General features: G+C 43.8%; 2 protein-coding genes across 2 annotated transcripts; both read left to right on the top strand.

Annotated features, from left to right (window-relative positions):
* Nucleotides 1-5,925: 5,925 nt before the first annotated feature.
* Nucleotides 5,926-9,247, top strand: GDF9 (growth differentiation factor 9). Its single transcript, XM_009483301.2, has 2 exons — nucleotides 5,926-6,352; nucleotides 8,295-9,247. Exons 1-2 carry the CDS (start codon nucleotides 5,926-5,928, stop codon nucleotides 9,245-9,247), a joined length of 1,380 nt encoding a protein of 459 aa, XP_009481576.2.
* Nucleotides 9,248-11,794: 2,547 nt separating this feature from the next.
* UQCRQ (ubiquinol-cytochrome c reductase complex III subunit VII) lies at nucleotides 11,795-12,435 on the top strand. The gene is made up of 2 exons (XM_075715402.1): nucleotides 11,795-11,980; nucleotides 12,213-12,435. Exons 1-2 carry the CDS (start codon nucleotides 11,827-11,829, stop codon nucleotides 12,305-12,307), a joined length of 249 nt encoding a protein of 82 aa, XP_075571517.1. The 5' UTR covers nucleotides 11,795-11,826; the 3' UTR covers nucleotides 12,308-12,435.
* Nucleotides 12,436-14,818: the final 2,383 nt, after the last annotated feature.

Here is a 14,818-nt window from a genome sequence, read left to right as displayed (position 1 = left end):
TCTTTGTACAGCAAACCCCATACTCAGACCAAGCGATTTCATCTATCAGCTAATATTTTGTAACGCTCGGAAGAGTTACTTATTTTTATTGACATATATGCAGTACAATAAACCAGAGATGAGTTTCACTTTTGGTCAGAATATCCTAATCCAATACAGAACGCACAAGATATTAAAATGTTTGGTAAAATGATACTTCCATAAATCTAGAATTTATTTTCATAAATCTAGAAACTCTACATAGAAGAACCAAATTGACTATTGGATCATCTATAGCTAGATCTTTCAGCAAGGAATAGATACCTATTGTGAACAGTGGAAGTGTAGCTATGATATACGTTAACTTTAGGCACCATTATAATACAATTTTTGTAAGGTGGGAATCCAGCACTTTAGACATGGACACCCTAGTGAAGCAGTCAGCAGCAGAGGCAATGTTTTTCCTTCTTTTTGGTTGACTCACTGCTGTGCCCTTGGCAGGAGAATAAAACATAATATTATTATTATGCCACTGGGTAAATCCACGGCATATGCCTGGTGCCCTTAGCTCTACAAGGATATAGTGGGAGGCAGGCTTCTCTAGCTAAGGCAGAAAGAGGCCACAGATGGCAATTGGGAAAACAAAGGGGTGGGTGACCCGTCTCGCCCCAGCCCCCTGAGCCAGCTGGCCACTGCCTTTGCAGCAGCCGACACCACTACACAGGGTGCCTTCAGAGTCCGGTTGTCTTCAGGTATAGAGAAAGGGGGAGACAGCCCTGGGGAGGGGTGTTTCTCTTCTGAGTGCTCCTTGCTGCCAGGTACACCACAAATCATAGAATCATAGAATCACAGAACCGTTTAGGTTGGAAAAGACCTTTAAGATCATCCAGTCCAACCATTAACCTACACTACCAAGTCCACCACTAAACCAGTTAAGGGTAGAGTAGTAATTTCATGTTTCCTGGCTTGGTGGCTGGATTATTTTTTAATGAAAGTAAGAACTAGGAATCATTAAGGTTGGAAAGGATCTCTAAGACCATCAGTCCAACCATCAACCCAACACCACCATGCCCACTAAACCATGTCCCCAAGTGCCACCTCTGCCCGGTTTTTGAACACTTCCAGGGATGGGGACTCCCCCACCTCTCTGGGCAGCCTGTTCCAATGCTTGACCACTCTTTCCGTGAAGAAATTTTTCCTAATATCCAATCTAAACCTCCCCTGGCGCAGCTTGAGGCCATTTCCTCTCAGAAAGGTCATCTCCTTCCCCTCCTTGCCTTCCTCACTGGAGTTAACCACCAGAGAACGATCTTTCCTCATCCTGATGCTTTGGGGACCTCCATAGGCGTGTAAACAAAGAAAGAAAGAGGCCCTCTTGGGCATATCCTCCTCGTGCAGGTTCTTCCCTTGCCTGAGGAACTGAGACAATTATACCTGGTAAGTTTTCCATTATTTTAGGTTCTAAAACACAATTACCATGGAAAAACCACAGTGTTTCACCATGTCTCTAAAGTACGTCATCACTGCTGCTGGCTTCTTACCCACCTACTACAGCAGTATCCTGCAGACACCCAAGCAATACTCGAGATGCAGTCACAACTGTGGCTGTGTGCCTAGCTGTGTATAGCCATTTTGGGTCCTTACAAAACTAGCATTATCCTAGTGCTTGAATGGTTCATAATGTTTAATATATTCACCCCCAGAGCACCCCTATAAGGGATGTACCAGCGTACCCTGCCGACTCCCTCTCATGGGGCCAGCCTCCACTGTTCCCCCATTACATTTTGAAACCAATCTTCATGCTGCCCCTGATGCTATCAGCAGCAATGCTCTCTTATAATCTTCTCTAAATCCCTAAGACTCTGCTCTTCCACGATGCCGATAAATACAAGGTAACTGTTCATATGTGAAGTCCGTTCTCTTGTCCTATATTTAGATTACAAACTCTCTGGGCAGTTTAGTCCCTCGTTATGCAGCACCCAGGAAAATGGGCTCACTGTCCATTAGGGAAATTTCTAGGTTCTATATATAATCATAATAAAGTGATGGTAAATTAAAACATAAAGAAAACAAATGATACATGCAAAGCTGCATAGGTAGTAGGAGAAGTGGTCTGCAAGAAAAAAGGAATTCATAAAATATCCATCAGTGCCACAGCTTATGTCTATGTCTAGGACATTTCAGTTCTTTTCCGAGCTCTTCAAGAAGGTTGACCTTTCAGCTGGGAAAGTAAGTCTTCCATGGGACAATTACAAATATGATAAATGGGAAAAATCTCATCCACTATGTCTGTCACAACCAGCTCAAATGGCAGGTATGACTGCATGGTCTATGGAGACTGCTGTATCGATCAGGTACAAGAAGGCAGGTAGGAACAAACGGAGCCCGATCTTCTGGATATCATCAGTTTAAGGGATTGCTGATGTTATCGTCAAGGAGATAAAAAAGGGCTGACTTGAGCATAGACTGCTATCATCAGTGATTAAAAAAATCTGGTTTACACTGTAGTCATAAAATCAGTGGTACACATTTTTTTAGCTCTGATTCTGTCTTGTCAAATAATGACATGTATACATGCTATTTGTTCTTTAAAATAATTTGTTTGATCTTTTTGGCTTATGGCAGGAAGAAGCTATTAGAAGTAACAGGAAACCTTTCTTCTTTTTAAATCGTTAGAAATTGCTACAGCTCACATCTGTGTAGCAGACACGTAACTCAGCTGTTACTCTGCATGGGCAGTTAGCTAAGTTTCTGCAACATTATTAATGGACCCTGCAGAGAGCACCTGATACTTCTTGTATTTCAAAGTCCACTGAGTCAGCTCAGTGAGGCAAAATGAAAACACCTTGTTTATCGGGGCATAACAGCTAAACCTGTGATTAATGCTTTTGCTCCCTTGTGGAAACAAACAAAGGTCATTATCTAGCTACGGGGCAAAGCTACGCATTCTTCAGCTCCGTTTTATAGGAATATAAAAATTATTCTTAGTTTGTGGTAGTACAGACTAGGTAGTCGCTCAGGGTTTCCAAGGGAAAAAAAGGAAAATATAGTTTCTGCTGCAACAATCTAATGATTAGTGATAGAGAGAATAGGTATTTAAGATATATAAAACACGAGACTATCAAACAATCTAATAGTGGCCTGGATTTTAAAAAGTTATGATGAAACTAATATCCTTGGACATTGTGTTTTACTAAACAAGTCTTTAATATTTTAAATGCTTGTGCACAGGTATTTGCAACTACCTATAAATGTAGGTAGGCCAGAATCTTCACTCGAATATAACTGCAATCGATAACTCTTCAGCAAATGTGTCCTAGCATTGAGAAACCTGAAGTTGAGTAAAAAGTCACAGTTTGGATGATAAACTGGCTTTGGCAGCGAGCGTGGCTTACAGGGCTCTCTCTTTCCTCTTCCATTCCCTCCCCCAGCTCCTGCCTGCAGGTCTCTAGGCTTCAGTTCTGCGCGTAGGGATCGTTGTGACTGTGCTGGATCAGTAATCTGTTCAGGGGAACTGGGTTTCAGGGGAAAAGATCAACGGCAACATAAACTCCAGTTTTCTCAGTTTTCTCCCCCTTTATTATAGGCTACTGCAGAGCAAAGGAAGCCCAGTTTATTAGAAGCTACCTAAAGTTACAAATACATTCATGGGAAGACTCTAAGGCTTCAGTAACGTTAAGAATCCCTGCATTCCTGTATCCACTCTCAGAGCATTTCTGTTCCTATTTCTGCACTGAAAACGATCACATTTTCTAAAGGGTCTAGTAGTCAACACACCATAGTCAGATCAACTGACCTATTAAACATTTCCACAGGTCTAGACCAACCAGTTACTGAAAATGTGAAAACTTAGCCCTAAGATCCTTTGAAAGCCTCCACAGCATCTAGAACCATCATAGAATCATTTAGGTTGGAAAAGACCTTTAAGATCATCGAGTCCAACCATAAACCTAACACAGCCAAGCCTACCCAGTCAGACACCAGGATGAAGGAAAATAACCAAGATCTACCCTGAAGCATCACAGGGTGCTAATCAGCGTTATGCCCAACGACGAGATGAGAAGCAGTTGCGTTGATGGCCCTCCAGCCATCACCACAGCAGCTCCCAGCCTTGGCCAACAGAGCAGCAGGCAGTCTGCATTAGCTTTCTCCCTGTCATTACAGTCAGTGAAGGTGCCTGATATATCGGCTCAAGTTGGATGTATTTGGACTTTGACTTCTCTGCTTAGATTTCCAACAAGACAGCTAATAAATGTGGATGGACTATGCAAAGGAGACGAATGTATCTGGTCAGGGCTACATATAAATCTACAGCTAAAACCCTCCATGTCTCTTCACCTGTCATGAACTTTTCAGTCTATTTAAGTAGAATTTTCAAAAGCGACATGTTTAAGAATGCCCTCTTCAATGCAGTGTACATATAAAAATATGTAAGATTATTTTGGCACTCGCCATACAGAATAATAGTTAAGGATTTGCTATGCCTTTAGCATCCAGAAGTACCACTCGTCCTGTTGAGCCCTGAATTACTCAAGATAGGCTTAACTGTTCTCAGCTTGTCCAGTGGTTTCAGTAAGGTAAAGCAAACATTCACTTTTTGTTAGATTATTTTCCTACCATTTCAGCTCCCTGAGTGGACCCACCACAGGATCTGTTAACATCAAACATCAGTGCAAAGGAGAGAGCAGGAATGTACGATTGGTTTGTGGAAGAGGGTAGGGTTAAAGGGCAGCTTAAATCGTCACGGAACAGCAGAAACTGTAGTCACATTCGTTTGAAACTAATGTAAAGTGGGACTAATTTGAACCCACAAGGGAGGGAGCAGATGAGCTTGTTTGGTGCAAGCATGCCTGACTGAAGGATATATTTCTAAAATGAATCAAGGTGCAGATCACCTTATTCAAAACAGTTTAAACATAACTGACCTCAGAAGTGACAGCATCCCCCTCTTATCAGAATCAAATCAGCTTTAAGAAATCTAGCAGAAAAGGTTATATTGTTTCTTATTACAGATGGTTATCTGAATTAACCTTCCACTACAAATCAAAGAATGCCAGACTGACATTTTTGTAAGTTAATTAAACACTCTCCGAACGAGCAATCCTTACTCGGAAGCCTTAAGATGTGAAAGCTAGAGTATCGGTGACATTTCACTAGATTATCGATAACATAGCTCTAATTAAAAACAAATGTCATGAAAACAGATTTTTTTCCCCCTGTATTGTCCTAATTAAATAAAACTAACCCCCATCCCTTTAGTGATGTTCAACTACAAGAGTTTCTGAATATTTCTGACGCAATCACTACTACTCCATTGGGGGCCGTTTGGAGCACAGTCCGCAGATGGCTGATACGGACTGAAAAAGCACTCTGCTTTTTGGGTGCCTTACTTCAGACTGGAGGCAAATATATGCTGTGTGCTGGAATGAAAATGAATCTGACGGTACTATAGTCACAGTTACCTCTCTCTCAAGTGGGCATTACTGTCTACAGAGAAGTGAAATGTGAGAAATATGTTAACAGAAAATGAAAAACAGTTTCTTTTTTATTAGCTTATTATTGCTAGGAGCAATAATATTTAGCTTTGTATATATTCCTGCAAATAAACATGGATTTAGTTAGACTAGCCAATGCTAACTTGTCTCCCCAGCTCCCTCTGGAGGCTGGCACTCACTCTTGTAATTTACCACGTGAAAAAGGTTAACTCTTGGAATAAGGATTTTGCGGATGATATGCTTTCACGGGCAAAGGCTCTAGCCTAAATGCAAACAAGCATGTGCTTTCAGTAGCCAGCTGCAGATCTTTCACTTTGGTTTCTAATCAGAAAGAAACCTCCCTCCCATTCCACACCTGCAACATATATAAGGGATTGGGCTCAGGTACTCTTTTTTTTTTTTCCTTGAATATTTTAGGGGAGGCATTTTTTTGGCTGCAACCCTAAAGAGCATGGAGAGTACTTGGAGAATTTGTGTCTGTTTCTATTGCTGCCTTCACTGGCTTTCTTCTAGCATCCAGTGTTCCCCCCACTCCAGGGGTCGTGTGGTCTCTGACAAGACCTCTGGGTTATTGGTAGCTCCCGAGGACACCAGTGAGCTAAACCCGTTGTTACGGCTGCCGAAAGGTGTCAGACGTGGATATGCCCTCCTGCCTCCCCTTCTCAAGGTGCTGTCTGACCGGGGACACCAGAACTGGGAAAGTGAGGCCCCCAGGCTGCAGCCAGACTCCAGAGCCCTTCGGTACATGAAGAGGCTGTATAAGATGTCTGCTACCAAGGAGGGAATCCCAAAGGCTAACAAAAGCCACCTTTATAACACTGTTCGACTTTTCACTCCATGTTCCGAATGCAAGCACCGCCACGGGGACCTAATGAAAGGTAGGTGTGGAGTGACCTGAATTGCAAAGGTTAAACAGGGGTTTTCCATGTGTTCTGTGCTTGTGGGATAATATAAAAACACCTTATTTCTTCAGAGTTGTTGTTATTTTAATCCTGATGGCTCTTCTCTTAGAGTGTTGGAGTTTTTCATAACCTACTTCTCCTTGAATGGCATTAGACACAGAGTTCCCCACAGTTTGGGAACCGCCACACAAATGGTGCTGTGTTCAAGTGATGCTGATGTTTCAGGCTGACTCATCTTGCTTTGAGACAGAGAAAGTGCTCCAATCAGTTCTAAGTAAAGTAAGAAAAGTGGAAAAAATGGTTAGGCATAACGGGCACCATGTCTCCTTCTACTGCTCGTCTCGGTTTTGCTTTTTTCAAGGCCATAAAAACAGCACTGTAGTGAGACTTGTAACAAACTGCCAGAATCCCATTGCAAGGTGACTTTTCTCCTTGCCGTGTACGCTTGCTAGGGGAGAATCATGACCCAAATGTGTGAATGACCTGAAGGGAAGAGTAGAACTACTCGTAAATCAGGCTCAGCACTGAAAAACTAGGATGGCTGGGCACTTTGTAACTTTGTAATGCTTTCATGGTTTTTGCAAGTGTGATCTGGTCACAGCAAATCCTCGGCCTTTTTAGTTCTACTTATGTGGCTGCTGAGAAGTGATCCAAGCTCTCCTGACTTGGATTTTTTCACATAGAAGGACAGATAGCCTTAAACACAAACATCATACTTGTGCGCAGTAACAGCACTTTGATACTGAGGTTCAGTTAAGAAGTACTCACTATGGAAAAATTAAAAAAAAAAAGTTTATGACTAAAATTTCCTGGCATAGTATAATCTACTGATTCAGGAATATACTCATGATTAACAGCTAATGTCAAGATTATATATCCTAAATGTAGTAATAATTGAAGTAGCAGCCTGAATCTGAACCAAATTCCTACAATTATTGAGGCTATTCAAATTCATGATTGTAGAAAAAGTCATTAATACAGGAAATGTAAGTTTATGAAGGTCTACAGAGCCCTCATCTGCTTTCTGGTTATTTGGCCCATGTAAGTTTGAAGAGTTCACTTAATGTATTTGTGTAGTCAAAAATGAACAATTTCTAATCTACAGAAACAATACAGCGGTGAGTAGTAAAAAACCTGATATATTAAACATATGCTATGTCCACATCTGGAGAACAGGCCAGGAAATGGGTTTATCAATCTCAAAATAAGGTGGAAATTGGAGCAAATGCAAAGGATGCCAGAAAAATGCTTAACATCAGGGGAAAAGATAAGAGTAGTGTATCTTATAGTAGGGGTGAATGAGACGGAAATGTGCATTCAGAATAACTTGGAGGCTCTGGCTCTGTTTCATAAAAGAAAAGCAAAGTGACACTCATGAAAGAATGATATATTTTTTTTTTTTAAAGTAGTGCTAATAAATTTCTGCCTTGTGATTACTCAGACTTGCCAGCAGCTGCTGGCCAAGAGATTTAAATAGGAAAAAATGTTATGAGTAGGAAGAGTAATTAGAGTTAGTGCTAAAAAGCTGTGAAAGCATTAATTTTAAAACTTTAGCTATTTCATTTCATGGCTTGTATATTCTGGAGTGCGTAGTTCCTGTTTCCCCATATCAACACTGAAAAGACAACTGCTAACTCCCTCCTATACTGGTTTTGGTTTGGTTTTTTTGTTTTAATGAAATGAATCCTAATACCTCTTAAAATCATGGGGTTTCTTGGTTTTGTTGTCATTTCTTAACTTTTAAATCTTGTGTCCCTGATCAAAGTAGAAATTCCACATAACAGAAGTAAGGGAGGGCATCTAAACTGGCTGCTTCTGCTGCTGAATCATTTCTACTTATCCATTACACAAAAGTATTTATGTCTAGATGGAAAATTAAGATGCATTAACTCTACAAGTTTTTTGTTTCCCTTCTCAGGAGACATTCACTCGGTGGATTTACTCTTCAACCTGGATCGTGTTACTGCTCTAGAGCACTTACTCAAGTCTGTCTTGCTCTATTCCTTTGACACATCAGTTCCCATTTCTTCTTCCATTACATGCATGTGCCATTTATCTGTTAAGGAGCATGATTTTTCTAGCCAAGTATGTCCCAGCGTCTCACACGCTATAGCTTTTAGCCTGCACTTTGAAGTTAGAAAACGCAAGTGGGTTGAGATTGATGTGACTTCTTTTCTCCAGCCTCTAATTGCTACTAAGAGGAGGAATATTCATATGGCCGTGAACTTCACTTGTCTGATGGGTGATCCACAACAGAACACTAAACTGGAAAATCCCATTAATGTGGCACTGGTTCCCCCTTCTCTTCTTCTTTATCTGAATGATACCAGTGAGCAAGCTTATCACAGGTGGAACTCACTTAGACACAGAAGGAAAAACCCAGCACGGCCCAGGCAAAGGAACAGTCTGCTCGTTCATCCCACGGGTGACAACGGAAAAGAGAATTCACAGGGTAAAAGGGCCTCTCGACGGCGAAGAGATGAGCCTCTGAAAGAGGCACCAGCGACTCCACCTTATAATTTGAGTGAATATTTCAAACAATTTCTGTTCCCTCAAAACGAGTGTGAGCTTCACAACTTCCGTCTAAGCTTTAGCCAACTAAAATGGGACAAATGGATAATAGCACCACACAGGTACAGCCCGCAGTACTGCAAAGGCGACTGCCCAAGGGTCGTCGGGCATCGTTACGGCTCTCCTGTACACACGATGGTACAGAACATAATATACGAGAAACTGGACTCGACGGTGCCAAAGCCCTCCTGTGTTCCTGCCGAATACAGCCCACTGAGCGTCCTAACCATAGAGCCCGACGGCTCCATAGTCTACAAGGAGTATGAAGATATGATAGCTACCAAGTGCACTTGTCGGTAGTGGGTGAACCCTAATTGGTTTTACTCCGGGTTTGGGTATTTTTGCATTCTCAAAGTATCTGTAGCTATAACCAAGTGAATAGCGTTTGTGTAATTCTAATAGCTCTATAAAACCGGTTAGGATTTAGCATGGAGTTAGTTAGTAGAAGGTGTTTACATCATAGCACTTATTTTTGTAGCCACTCAGCCTTTCTAGAATGTGAAATTAAATGTAAATAGTGTCTTTTTATTGGAATAATTTTGCATTTAAAATGTGGAAAAGGTTTCAACTACCAGATGTCTATTTTAAGCTGTTTTGTTACAGATTAAAAAAAAAAAAAAGAAATAAATGCCTATCATGCATACCACTTACATTCAATGCCTGCTAGTCTTCCTCTATATATAGAAATCTTTTGTGCAACGTCTCCAGCAACTGTCTAGGAAGAGAGGAAAGTCCTTAATGTTAAAGTTACTTTCTCAGTTTTTTTATTCTTCTTCCCTACCACATTTCCGGTTCCCCCAATCAAGAAGACAACTCTTTCTCACAGTTCTGTAAAAAGTTATACGGTTGTTTCTTGCTTGTTTTCTGATGTGCTCTTTGGGCTTTCTCAACCATGGGTGGTAGGAATTTAAGGACAGCTGTGTCATAACTTGTGAAAACTTAAATCACTGAAGTATTTGAGCAAGAACCAGCACCAGCTTACTGGTGCGCTGTTAAAACCAGACGTGCTTGATATAGTTCAAGAACAAACCATGAGTTGTTCATGGGGTGAGGGTGCTGGATTCTGCATGTGGAATGATGCTGCCGCTTGCTTCTGAATTATGAAGAAATGTTCAATGCTGTCAGGTAAAAAAAAAAAAAAAAGGCTTTTAGAAGCCTATTAAATGATTTAAATGCTGTTAAATTGGTTTAGTAGTCTGAAAATGTGGGGCCACAGCCTCGTTTCCTCTCACAATAAAACTGTAGGTAACAGTGCCTTAATTGTACATGCTTTCAAACTGAATTTTTTACTGCAATTGATTTATTTTTCTCCTAGACTTTTCTAGTTTTAAGGGTTTTGTCAAAAATGCTGGTTTTGGGCTGGGGACCCAAGCTAAGAGGGCTTTAGGTGGGGCTCATACAAAAAACCAGCTTTGGTAGGGATTTTTTTTTTTTTTTTTAATAAAAGGATGTGGAGCAGCACTGTCTTTTAAAACTCATTAACAATAGCCTTTAAAATGATGACTTGCTAATGCAGGGATACATAAATGCCTTAACTTTCTACAATAACCACAGCCTAACCTTAGATCCTGAGCCGTGCAATTCCATGGGGCTTGGCCTGGGAGTTCAGCCTGGCAGGGAAAGGACAGAGCCCGAGGGGACTGCGTGTGACTTGGTGTCACCGTGACAAGGGTTCACCTCATCGCTGCGAACCGCTCCGTGTTGGTATGACGCTTCTCCTGGTTTGAGGTACTCTGTGGAGGGGCAATACGATCTGGCTCACGGTAACTCCTCCCAAAATGAAGTCCCTGACCGAAAAGGTTGCGTTAGCCTGGAACCGTCGAACTAAACACAGCACTTGATTTGGCTCTAATTGAAGGTACGTTTGAAATAAATACCAAAAGCTCAAGGCAAGCATCTCGCTGTCAAACAAAAAAAATCCCAGCCCGCGGTCAACGCAACATTTGACTGGTTTAATTCAAATTGCTTAACACAGCCTTGCTCCCACCAATTCTTTTAACGTGTTCAAAAAAGGTGTAGACGTGGCACTTTGGGCCATGGTTCAGTGGGCATGGGGGTGTTGCGTTGATGGTTGGGTTGATGATCTTAGAGGGCCTTTCCAACCTTAATGATTCTATTGTAGTTTTCCTTTCATTAAAAAATAATCCAGCCAGGAAACATGAAATTAATTATGACTCTGCCCTTAATTGGTTTAGTGGTGGACCTGGCAGTGTCAGGTTAATGGTTGGACTGGATGATCTTAAAGTTTTTTTCCAACCTAAACGATTCTATGATTCTAAACAGCGGGAATTTGGCGTCACCGAGCCGCCAAGGAGGAAAAGAAAAGTTAATTCTGTCTTTGGCACAAATGGAAAAGCCTATTTAAGATAAAAGCGCTGAAGCCAAGCGCAGTTTCGGGTCCGCGGCAATACCAAGCCGCTTCAGAAATAACCTCGCAAACGGATTAAAGGGCTGAGCCCGCGTTCTCCGGGGCGGATTCACGTTGTTGCACCGCATTTGGGACTGATTTTTTTTATTATTACATTAGAATAATTTTAAGACGTGCTGCTGCGGAGGCCACAAAAAGGCGGTCTGTGACGGGTAATTAGAACTGGTGTTAATGAGAGGATTTTTATGCGCTGCCCCTCTGAATAAAGCGGTGCTGAGTCGCCTTTGAACAGCCTCCGGCAGGGGAAATGTCCCTGCGATTCATTTATTACAATTGCGGTGTATAAAGTGTCGTTTTATAGGGACGCCAGCCGGCGGCGGCGGCCGCAAAGCCCTGAGGGAGCGGCCAACGGCCGCCGCCCGCCCCCGGAAGCGGAAGCGGCATCGCCGCTTCCGCTTCCGGGGGCGGGCGGCGGCCGCCGGGTCTGCGAGGAAGGTGACACCGCGACGCCATGGGCCTTCACTTCGGTAACCTGGCGCGGGTTCGCCACGTTATCACCTACAGCCTTTCGCCCTTCGAGCAGCGCGCCTTCCCCAATGTTTTCTCGCAGGGGCTGCCCAACGTCTGGAGGCGTTTCAGCTCCCAGGTCTTCAAAGTGGCGCCGCGTGAGTACGGCGGGAGATGCCTCAGGCGCGGCCTGAGGGGTCGAACCCCTTTTTCCCCCCCCTATTTTATCCCCCTCAACACCGGCGTGTTGATGGGGGAGGCCGCGGCAGGCGTCTGTGTAGCGGTGGCTTTGCGTAACGCTGTTTCTGGTCAGGAAAACGCGGTGGTTCGGGGCCTGCCATGCTGTGCGTGTTGCAGTGCGGCTTGTGAGCGTCCCCCTTTCCTTTGCAGCCTTTCTGGGAGCCTATCTCCTTTACTCCTGGGGAACACAAGAGTTTGAGCGACTGAAAAGGAAGAACCCCGCTGAATATGAGAACAACCAGTAATCGCGTTAATGAGGAGACTGTTGCCTTGCTGCGTTACCAGCTTCGCGTCGCTAAGCTTGTTCACGTGGCTAGAAGGGCATTAAGAGGGAGATACATCTCGTCTAATAAACTTTAACTTTGCCCCATGACTTTGTGTGAAGTCTGTGTCTTGAGATGTTTAAGGTGAGTGGCACCAAGCCTGTCTGGTTCGCTCTGGGCAGAGAGAGATAGTCAGGCTAAAGTTCTGCACGCTCAGCATTTATGTTGGAGTATTTCCAGCTTTTTTTTTTCCTTTTACCCCTGTTGCTTTGACAATTCTCACAGTATAACTAGCGTAGCGAGGACTGCCTGCAGCTAGAGCTGCTTTGAGATAACGGCTCGTCGCTTCCTTTACCTTTCCATCTCTGGCTGCCCTTTTTTTTTTTTTTTAACCTTGATAGCTGCGAAAAACAAACAGGCCGCCTGATTTGGTATTGACTGAAACTGCACGAGCTGGCTGACAGCTCAGGACTGAAGGTGGACCTTGAGCTCTGTGCAGAGGCTCTCCCTTCACAAGCAGCCCCGTGCAGAAGACAAGGGGCAACGGGTACAAACCACACCGGGAGGGGTTTCATCTCTATGTAAGAAAGGGATTTTTTTTGAACAGGCTCCTCTGGGCTGTGGCGGAGCCCCCGTTGCTGCGGGGTTTCAAGGTGCAACTGCACGGGGTGCTGGATCACCTCATCTGGGCTCCCTCCCACAAAAGGTTGGACCTGACGATCTTTCGAGGTCCCTTCCAACCTGGGCTGCTCTGTGATTCTAATTAATTATCTAGTTCTATTAATTAATTGGATGAGTAACTGCAATTCTGATACCTGAGTAGTGTTAATAGGCTGGATTAGAAGCTTCTTGGAAGCTACCAGGAGAAACGAGACTGTTTAATACCTGAAGGTGATTTAAAAACAAATGCTAGTAGTAGTTACTTAAGTACGTGACAAGGAAATTCACCCTGAGGCTCTAAGTGTATAAACAAGCTTCACTGTTCAAACTCCAGAACATCTGGCTGGTTCCTTTATCCTGGATTTGTTTTTTTTTTTTCCTTTCAGTCTTCAGCTGGCTGTCCCAAGCTCCTGCCCCACGCAAAGCAACACAGTTCTCTCCCCGGAGTGTTATTCCTGCAGCCAATACCGAGTTTATCTTACCCACGGGGTAGGAATGGCATTTCCCCGTGTTAGTTTGTCGGCGCGCTCAGGGCTGGGCTGTCTGGAAGACAAAGATGCTCAGTCTCTCGCTTCAGGAAGTTTGGGGTATGCAATTTTGATAGCCGATTTATTCTTTTGCAGCTCTTAACGCACGTTTCAAAAGCAGGTGAGACCAAGCGCAGTCTTAGGGCTGTTCCTACTGCTCTCATGTTTACCCCAAATACAGCCCGAGGCTGGCATAAACAGGAGCAATAAAAGTCACCCAGTGCTGCAAGCTGTGCCAAAAATACTCTTGTGCTTAAATTTAACTCTGCGTTTCAGTTCGTCGGTATTTTCTAGGCAGCTTAAGCAAGAAGGCAGCAACAAGCTGGCCACTACACCTGTGAGAGCTGGCAAGGAGGCCCAGAGGCAGACTTTATTTAAAACTTGTACTTGCGTCCTGCTTATTTAGCCCCCAAGAGCACCCGCAGCAGCTGACGGGTAGCCTAAATGATAGCACCTGTGAACTTTTATCTTGGTAGCTTCAGTAAATTCTTGGTTTTTCAATACGTTTTGTCTCGGCAACGCCGCAGAAGGCGAGCGGCTCATCTCGCTCGCTCTCACGAGGTCTCTGCCCCTGTTCGCAGACAGCTGAACCGCGTCCGAACCAGCTGACAGACTGCTGTAAACAGCGTGGCACCGTCACGTCGGCCCCGCCAGCGGCTCGGCCCGGCTGCGACCCGCGGCGGCGGGCTGGGCCTCCTCACCCTCTGCTGCGCCAACAGCCTGTCGCAACCCCGCCGAGCCGCCCGCCCGTGCCCCCGCGCTCGCCCCGGCCGCCCGCAGGGAGCCGGATGCAGAACCTGTCAGATGCAGAACCTGCGGCCTTCCAGAGCTCGGCCGGTGGGTATTTCAGAATCTGAACAAGGCGCTGGAAAATTTCTCAGTCACCTAATTAATTTCTCTTCTCCCTTTGCGAAATGTTAGAAGGAGCAACATTTTGTGGCTCTTTTTTTTAATTTTTTTTTTTTGTTCCAAGCTGCAACTTTGCTGTGGCGTTTTACTGGTGTGCTGGACTTGCGCACATGGAAACAATTGGTTCAATTTTTTTTTTTTTTCCCCTTTTCCTCAGTTTCTTGCACAGAGTAGATGGATTGCTGCCTGAAAGGGATATGCTGACGCCATCAGTAACCCAGGACATGCAACAATTTTGCTGTATCATCACAAAGTACTAGTCTTACCTAGCCAAAAAAGCTGAGAAACGATGGCTTAGAGAGCACACTGCTGTCAGAGTTGAAAGAGCTGTCATTGCAAATCCTGTGCTCTGCAGATGAAGTCAAGACTACTGCTGCTGCCACTTGTTTTCCTCTCT

Source organism: Pelecanus crispus, chromosome 8, assembly GCF_030463565.1.
Source record: "Pelecanus crispus isolate bPelCri1 chromosome 8, bPelCri1.pri, whole genome shotgun sequence".
NCBI classification, from domain to species: domain Eukaryota; kingdom Metazoa; phylum Chordata; class Aves; order Pelecaniformes; family Pelecanidae; genus Pelecanus; species Pelecanus crispus.
The sequence above is the reverse complement of the archived record's forward strand: the minus strand, read 5'-3'. Positions and strand labels throughout refer to the sequence as shown.

What these genes read in the sequence shown, in the direction of transcription:
- GDF9 (XM_009483301.2), top strand. Translation starts at nt 5,926, where the DNA reads ATGGAGAGTACTTGGAGAATTTGTGTCTGTTTCTATTGCTGCCTTCAC. An exon ending in CCACGGGGACCTAATGAAAG is followed by an intron (nt 6,353 to 8,294) that starts GTAGGTGTGGAG and finishes TTCCCTTCTCAG; the next exon opens with GAGACATTCACTCGGTGGAT.
- UQCRQ (XM_075715402.1), top strand. Translation starts at nt 11,827, where the DNA reads ATGGGCCTTCACTTCGGTAACCTGGCGCGGGTTCGCCACGTTATCACC. An exon ending in GGTCTTCAAAGTGGCGCCGC is followed by an intron (nt 11,981 to 12,212) that starts GTGAGTACGGCG and finishes TTTCCTTTGCAG; the next exon opens with CCTTTCTGGGAGCCTATCTC.